Here is a 7,977-nt window from a genome sequence, read left to right on the forward strand (position 1 = left end):
CTCACACTAAGCATGCTTGTAGCGACAGTGGAGAGGAAAAACTCCCTTTTAACAGGAAGAAACCTCCAGCAGCACCAGGTACAGTGTCACTACCCGATCCGTCCCGGAAGCACAATCCGTTCTGCGCATGCGAGAACAGATATACATCCGGGTGTACATAAATAATGTAACCATGGTACTAAAACTTCTTATTTATATCCTTAACTCGCCAAATAATGCTAATACACATCTTTAAAAAATGTTTTATGACTTGTCTGAGACAATTTTTAAGCTTTTTACATTTTCTCCGTTAAACTGCTTCTCTGAAGTCATCGTCAGACATGCTCAGGGTAGTCCGACAAAATATGATTAAACCATGTTTATCTGCGTTTTAGTTGTTTCTTTCTTTAGATTACGCACTATTAAGATTAAAATGAAGCAAAACCATACAACTCAAAGACTAGATTTATGTTTAAATCCGAAGCAAAAAAAAGTTAGCCACCGGAATTAGTGTAGGATCCCATTTCCAGTGCAGATCGGGCAGAGACGACAGAAAAGGATTTTAAGGCATTTAATTTCTCAGGAAATACATTGTTAACTTTTAACACATTATATTGTAGCACCTTCACTATTTCTGGGGAGGGAAAATGTCAGTTAAGTATTTTTAAGAAAATAAAATTGAAAACGACCCGGATGTAAATCTGGATGCGCAAAATGAGCCGATAGCGCAGGTGCAAGACTGATCGTGCTTACAGGACGGATAGGGTAGTGAGACTCAGTGTGAGCGGCCATCTGCTGAGGCCGACTGGGGTTCAAGGAGACAGAAGCAGACATACAGAAAGAAGCAGACACAACATAAAGTGGACTTTGTTTGTTTTACATGTTTTCAAATCAACTTCTTTCAAAACTGGTGCTTTGTTTTTACCTAGAAAGATATTGTAGGTCAGATTCAGCAAGCCGGGTGACATGCTGCTTTGTTTTTCTGCATAAGTAGAAATCCCTAAACTAACTGTAGCCATTTCAGTTGTATTTTTATGTCTTATCTTAAATTGAATTTGAAGACACTAAAATTAGGTTGAATAATAAAAAAAAAAAATCTAAATTGTTCTATTCTGCATTAACATTAGGTTGATAGTCTGAGATTTCCAAGATGTGATCAACAGTCATTATTATATTTATTATATAACTTTTAAAACATATTCACATATTTTCACCTTGGAACCGTTTGAGAAGATGTTTTTATCCATAATAATGAGGGAGAAAATTACTGTGGCGTTCATTTTTTTTCCCCCCCTACATATCTTGCAGGGGACTACTTTGATTGTAACACATCACCCAAAATCCATCATCCTCACCTTGAAGCCTGAGCGCAATGATGAGTGCATATTTGTACAGCTGTCGCCTGAGCTGGGGCTTTTTTGTGAAAAATAAAGAAGACGGGAAATTCTATGTCTAAAAAAAGAAATCATCCAAATCTGTAATTGGATTAAAGAGCCTCGTGTTTTTTGTTTTCTAATAAAAAAGATACAGAAAACTTTCATATATAGGAGAATTGAGAGGGTATGATTACCATGGTTATTAATTTTACAGAATATTTCAGCTCCACAGCCGTCACGGACGCAGTAAACTTTCCCAATTAAACAACGTTTGAACTCATCCTAACTGAAATAATATGTACTATTATTCCTGCTTTTGATATTGGAACGTACTAAAAGGGTGATTGTTCTCTTGTCCTCCTCAGCTTAAGGCTTTCCAACATGCCCTGAGCTCCCATGACTGTTCCCGCAATGTTTACGTAAAGAAGAACGGCTTCACCCTGCACCGCAACCCCATAGCCCAGAGCACGGACGGCGCGCGGGGCAAGATCGGCTTCACAGAAGGCCGGCATGCATGGGAGATATGGTGGGAGGGCCCCCTCGGCACCGTGGCGGTGATAGGCATCGCCACAAAGCGAGCTGCCATGCAGTGCCAGGGCTATGTAGCCCTGCTGGGCAGCGACGACCAGAGCTGGGGCTGGAACTTGGTGGATAATAACCTGCTTCATAACGGGGAGGTCAGCGGGAACTTCCCGCAGTGCAACAACGCGCCCAAATATCAGGTGGGTGTAGCGGCCGAGATGAAGGCTGCTGTGGTTTTAGTAAGACAAAGGCTGCTGTGAGATTCTATAAAGTACACCGAGGTTAGATCTTTGAAGAGTTGAATTATTTCACTACTTTCTGCATAGTTCTGACTATGCAGCTTATGATCTTTACACCCACAGGGATCCAACTGTTTGTTAGCTAATGAAAACAAAAACCAAAAAAAAATTTGTGTCTCAGAAAATAAAAACATGACCAATTCAACATGTTCAAAGTTCCATATAGATTCTTTAAGCTATGGTCTTAAAGTTCATGGATAAGACTGCAGACGGTATGCATGTTGAGGGAAAAAAACAAGTTTAATTGAATGAACAAGCAGTGATTATTGCACATTTTGAGTTTTTTGGAAGATCAGCGTAGCAACCTAGCAGGACATTGGAGACCATTTCACTTTTATCAAACGGGAGAAGAGAGGCACTAAACACAAAAATGCAATCCACCTGAAATTTACCAAAAACGATCCTGTCTCTGTGTTTTTAACCTTTCAAAACACGGAGATAGTCTTCTATAGGCAGAAACTTTTTAGTTTAAAATACATTAAACTCGTCTGACATCAGATTTTCTTAAGGTGTCGCTATTAGCTTTAAAGGAGAAGTTCGGTTTTTTACACTTTAAGCCCATTTTCTGTAGTGTCCAGGATGAAATCGAATGATCGACACCAAAAGTTTGACAATTGGTCCTGTCTCTGCTTTTTGGCTCATTTAGAATCCACCCCTGGCTGCTTTAGAATGGCTTGCATAGAGCATGTCCGATAATGTCCTTAAAACAACCTTAAACGTTCTTTTTTTAAAATATGCTACTCACCGTGTCGTCAGCGCTGTTCAATGACGTTCCAATAAAAAAGTTTCGTGAAGAAAAAACGTTCCTGTAGTGTTTTATTTAGCATTTTGTAAATCCCATTGAGTTCTGTAGGAATAGTCAATATTCCGCTGCCACCGGAAACGGAAATGGGGCCTGTTTACACAGTTGTAGTCTTTTCGCTTCACTCTGTGTACTCCGACGTCGAGGTGCTAACGTCTCTGTTAAACACTTTAAAAAACTCTGAAAATGGAATACGAAAGGTGGATTCTTGATTCTCGACGTCGGAGTACACGGAGTGAAGCGAAAAGACTACAACTGTGTAAACAGGCCCCATTTCCGTTTCCGGTGGCAGCGGAATATTGACTATTCCTACAGAACTCAATGGGATTTACAAAATGCTAAATAAAACACTACAGGAACGTTTTTTCTTCACGAAACTTTTTTTGGAACGTCATTGAACAGCGCTGACGACACGGTGAGTAGCATATTTAAAAAAAGAACGTTTAAGGTTGTTTTAAGGACATTATCGGACATGCTCTATGCAAGCCATTCTAAAGCAGCCAGGGGGGGATTCTAAATGAGCCAAAAAGCAGAGACAGGAGCAATTGTCAAACTTTTGGTGTCGATCATTCAATTTCATCCTGGACACTACAGAAAATGGGCTTAAAGTGTAAAAAACCGAACTTCTCCTTCAAGCCATAATCATCAATATAATAGAACAATCACATTTGGAATTGAATTGCTAATATAACTTCTTATGAAACTTGCTCTTGTTTTTAGCTCATCTTGTTAGCTTATTTAAACTGAATCAAACTATTTAATTGCTGTGTTTGTTTTTTGAACAGATCTCTCTTTTCAATGAGATCTTGGATCTAAACGAGACAACCTGTTTAAATAAAACTGAAATGAAAATGTATGTATTCAAAGATTTGTTTGCTTAACTGAAAGCAGAAAAGTGACAATAGAAGAAAAAGTACAGTCACCAACAAATTGACTGTTACAGTTCTTAAGTTTTATCCTTATCTTGTGGTATTTTGGTATTTGTGCTAAATTTTGCAAGAAATCTTGCTAGCTTAATATTTTTCATAATTATTTTTGTTGGGTAAAACAAACCTGCATTAGTGGGTTAAATCGCATTAGCTGTTCAGTTAGCTACTCAAACCTCGAACAAGCACCTTCTCTCTGATGTTTCATTTAAAGGTCTTTAAAAAAATAACAACATCAATTAAAATGTAGGCGTTTTTATGAGCTTAAACATAATCGTTATACTGGTAAATGGCTCACAGCTATACTCATAGCAGCTTTAATATTGTCTAGCAATTCTTTTCTTAAAGATGAATTTTTAATGTTATCAAACGCTGTCATGTGATTGTTGTTGACAGATTGGGGAACGAATACGAGTGATCCTTGACATGGACGACAAGACGCTAGCCTTTGAGAGAGGCTTCGAGTTCCTTGGAATTGCTTTCCGTGGACTACCAAAGGTCTGCCTGTTCCCCGCCGTCTCCGCGGTGTACGGCAACACGGAAGTCACCATGGTTTATCTGGGGAAACCTCTGGACGGATAGACACACATTTAGCTGTTTTCGCGAGCGGACTGCTAACACTTTCAGTCATGAAGTTCTAATGTGACAGAGGCTGAGGCAAAGCGGACGTTAAAACAAGGCCCAGGCTCTTCAACTACAGCCACACCAGGAGAACACTCGGACCGTCGGCAATATGTTTCTGTATCAACGTGGGAAGATTCCACTTTTACGGTTTGGCTGCCGCACTGTTTTGTTCACAGGATACTAGAGCATAGTTTTATCTCATATATTTCCGATGAATAGCGCTAAACAAATATCTAAGACTTTATATCTGCTTTGAAGCCCAAAACTACTCTAAACTGTGTCAGAAACTTTAACATTTGAAGTGCAAACGGTACTGGTTAAAATAAACTGTTATGGTGTGTGAGGTAGTTAAAGCAACACTCTTTGGGTTAGCCGAAGTCTTCTATTATATAAATGAACTGAAACTGAATCATTGTGACCTGAAGGTTAACTTTGATATATTTAAAAATGGAGTGCATGATTTGCAGAAGTCGTTATTTCTTATTAAAAACAACAAAAACAGAAAAAAACTCAAACAGAGCAAATCATGCCTGTCTCCTGATTATGTGTCCTTTTTAATGTGCTACTGTAGTATTACATGTTATTTATTTTGTGATTTTATCTCCGGTACTATAGACACTGTATGGTTGTATGGCCTGAAATAAAGTCCTTATGGTGCCACTATAACTAAGATTGCTGTATTTATTTCTTAGATATTTACAGAAGCGTATTGCAGTTACTGGAAAAATAGAAAAGTTTTTTCTGAATTAACACAACAACTTTTTATAACAATGTTGATTTCTCCTTATTTTTATAAAAATCTTAACATTCAATTTTTTCTGAATTAATATGGAGACTTTTTATAAGAATAAAATTATTCATTTTTCAGTGTTTACAAGATTACTTTTTATTTTAAAAAAATGTTTTTAATTCATAGACAAAATATAAGAAATAAGATCATCTAAATAAATGAGGGTTTAAGATGTGCATCTAGCTGCCTACATCTAACCTCATGCCACTCTGCGGCAACAGCTCATATCAGATGTTTTTGATTCTATGAGTTATTTATGTCATTGAGAAGGTCACAGAGGGAAGATAATGTTGCAAATACTGTCATACAATCATCAACATGGTTGACTGTAATGTAGAATGTGTTTTTCCAAATGTGTTTATTTTTTTTTTGTGTTAAGCTTGGTGTAACCGAAAACATTTCATAAAGGTTTTATTTTTCAGTCAGTCGACAAAATATTGTTTCTTTGGTGCAGCAGTGGGTCTTTTCTTTCCTATTGAAATGGAGCCTAGGTGGAAGTTCAGCTGAAGAAACGGATTGCTCTCCTACATCCACCTGCGACAAAACCTTTGAAAAAGCTTTGAAAAACACCTCTACGAAAGCCAATCGGCATCGAAAAGTTCATCTGATCCGCACTTGTCTGCTCCTGTGCAGGCGGCTGATGCGCCGTGTGACTTCATTCAAATGACACCAATTGAGCGCACCTCCAGCCTCTCCTCCACCATCATAGCTAAGCTTCATCAGAGTGTCATTCCTCCCGGACTCTTACTGCGTTCCCTGTCTCATCTCAACCGGTGCGGTAGAAGACCGCCATTTTGAGCCGGGTTCTGCCAGAGGTTTCCTCCGAATGGGAATTTTGTCCTCTCCACTGTCGCTCCATGCTTGCTCATCATGGACAGGTTCTCTCAACCTGTGTTATCCAAGCTGGACTTCCATCTTCCAGGTCCCTGAGTGAAGCTTTAGTATCAACTCACTGCACTGGATCTCCCCATAAAGCTCAGCAGACCGTCTCGCTAACCAGCAGTCTACAGATTGACCAACTTCATCTATCTCCACCACCAGTTTCAGGCCTGGGGGGGGGAACAGCCCTATTCTTTGCTCCTTTTCATGCATATCTATCAAAATTCAGTGCTATGTTTACTGCCAAGGTCTGAGCCCCAAAGACAAAGTAACTCTATCAATAAATTTCTCCTAATTGTCTTTTCTCTGCATGTGAGTTTTTCAGATTGAATTAAGAACACTAACCTTAACAGAGGCAGGTAAAGCATTAGGTACTGTGAGTCTATGTACTCTTGGAGTAATATAGTTTCACACATGCCTGTATAAATTCTCAGTCATCTGGGTCATTGCAACCACAAACAGGCTTAAATTGGAACACAACCAAACTATGGCTCATATTTTTTAAGCGGTTTGGACACATATTCAGGAGTCAAAAGAGACACCTCTGATAGATCAAGATGACACGGCAATTAACATGGGGAAAATGCACAAATCCCAAAAGCCAATGGGTAAGAGCGGACAGAAACATAAATTTCACAAGAGAAGGTGCCAAGAACAACATGTAGCCCTTTCTGGACTGCTATGCAGATTGAGGAAAATGGGAGTCTTAATACTGATGTTTATTCATTTTGACTCGCATCGCCCGTAGGAACATACGCTTTTTGTGATCAGAACACCGAGTTACCAGGCCAAAAATATTCCTTCAGTTACAGAGGACAAATGAAAAGAACAAAAATATGTTAGGAAATTAGTTGAAGCATGTGGTTATCCAAAGTGGCTGTTTGTTAAGTCTGTTAAAACATCTAAACATCCAAACATCTACAACATACCAGTGAATTTCAACCCCAACAATACTTCGAGACAAAAGCTGGTTCATCCTAAAGACAGAAAATCTCAAATTAAGTCGAGCGGCAGTGTGTATGTGATTCAGTGCAGCAAGGACTGGACGGCCTCATATATTGGAGAAACCAAACATAATAACACAATGTAGGAGTGTCAGCAGCTCTGGGGGAAATTCAGCTGTATACTTGCACCTCAAAAACAAAGGACAGACCTTGGGAGACCAAACTGTTCAGATTTTGGACAGAGAGGACAGATGGTTTTAAAGAGGCATCAAGGAAGCCATTTTTGTGAAAAGAGAAAAACCATGGATTGCAGTTTCAGCTTCCAAGCATTTCAGTCATGGAACTCATTCCAAAGAGGTTAAACGAGCCCTACCATTATGATTCAAAAGACCAAGCATATAGTCCATGCACAACAAAAAGCTCAAACAATCCAGAAGAGCAAAGGATGGCTATCTGATTTGCATCTGGGATGTTTGCAGGAAGATGGACCTCCATGCTGCTTACATTCTTTAGCACTCCAACTAGAGTTTGCTCTGGTGCAAGCCAATAGAACGGACAAAGACTCCTGGATGTGTGTCAAAATGTCAAAAAACTGAACAAAGGTCTGGTTGCCTTCCAATCTAAGCACGTTTGTGATAGTTTCACACAGTGCCAGGCCAATTCAGATAGATATCTAAATCCTCATTTAAAAATCTGTTGTTGTTTTTATCATTAGATTATATAAATTATTGGAATGCTTTTGGCCTGTGATTGTAGTATCATGTTGATCAGATAAGAAATTACTAGAGCATCTATTTTATGGAGAAAAAAGGCCAACATTTAGAGGCAGACCTTTT

The 7,977-nt window shown here is 38.9% G+C and overlaps 1 protein-coding gene across 1 annotated transcript in view; it reads left to right on the top strand.

Moving 5' to 3' along the window:
* fbxo45 (F-box protein 45) overlaps nucleotides 1–5,227 on the top strand; it is a 5,975-nt gene extending 748 nt beyond the window's left edge. The window contains exons 2-3 of the mRNA XM_015394911.1: nucleotides 1,721–2,077; nucleotides 4,301–5,227. Coding sequence (XP_015250397.1) covers nucleotides 1,721–2,077; nucleotides 4,301–4,486 — 543 coding nt within the window. The 3' untranslated portion in view covers nucleotides 4,487–5,227. The remainder of the gene's footprint in view (nucleotides 1–1,720; nucleotides 2,078–4,300) is intronic.
* The last annotated feature ends 2,750 nt before the right edge of the window (nucleotides 5,228–7,977 follow it).

This window comes from Cyprinodon variegatus, unplaced genomic scaffold (genome assembly GCF_000732505.1).
Source record: "Cyprinodon variegatus isolate N-32 unplaced genomic scaffold, C_variegatus-1.0 Scaffold714, whole genome shotgun sequence".
Taxonomy (NCBI): Eukaryota; Metazoa; Chordata; class Actinopteri; order Cyprinodontiformes; family Cyprinodontidae; genus Cyprinodon; species Cyprinodon variegatus.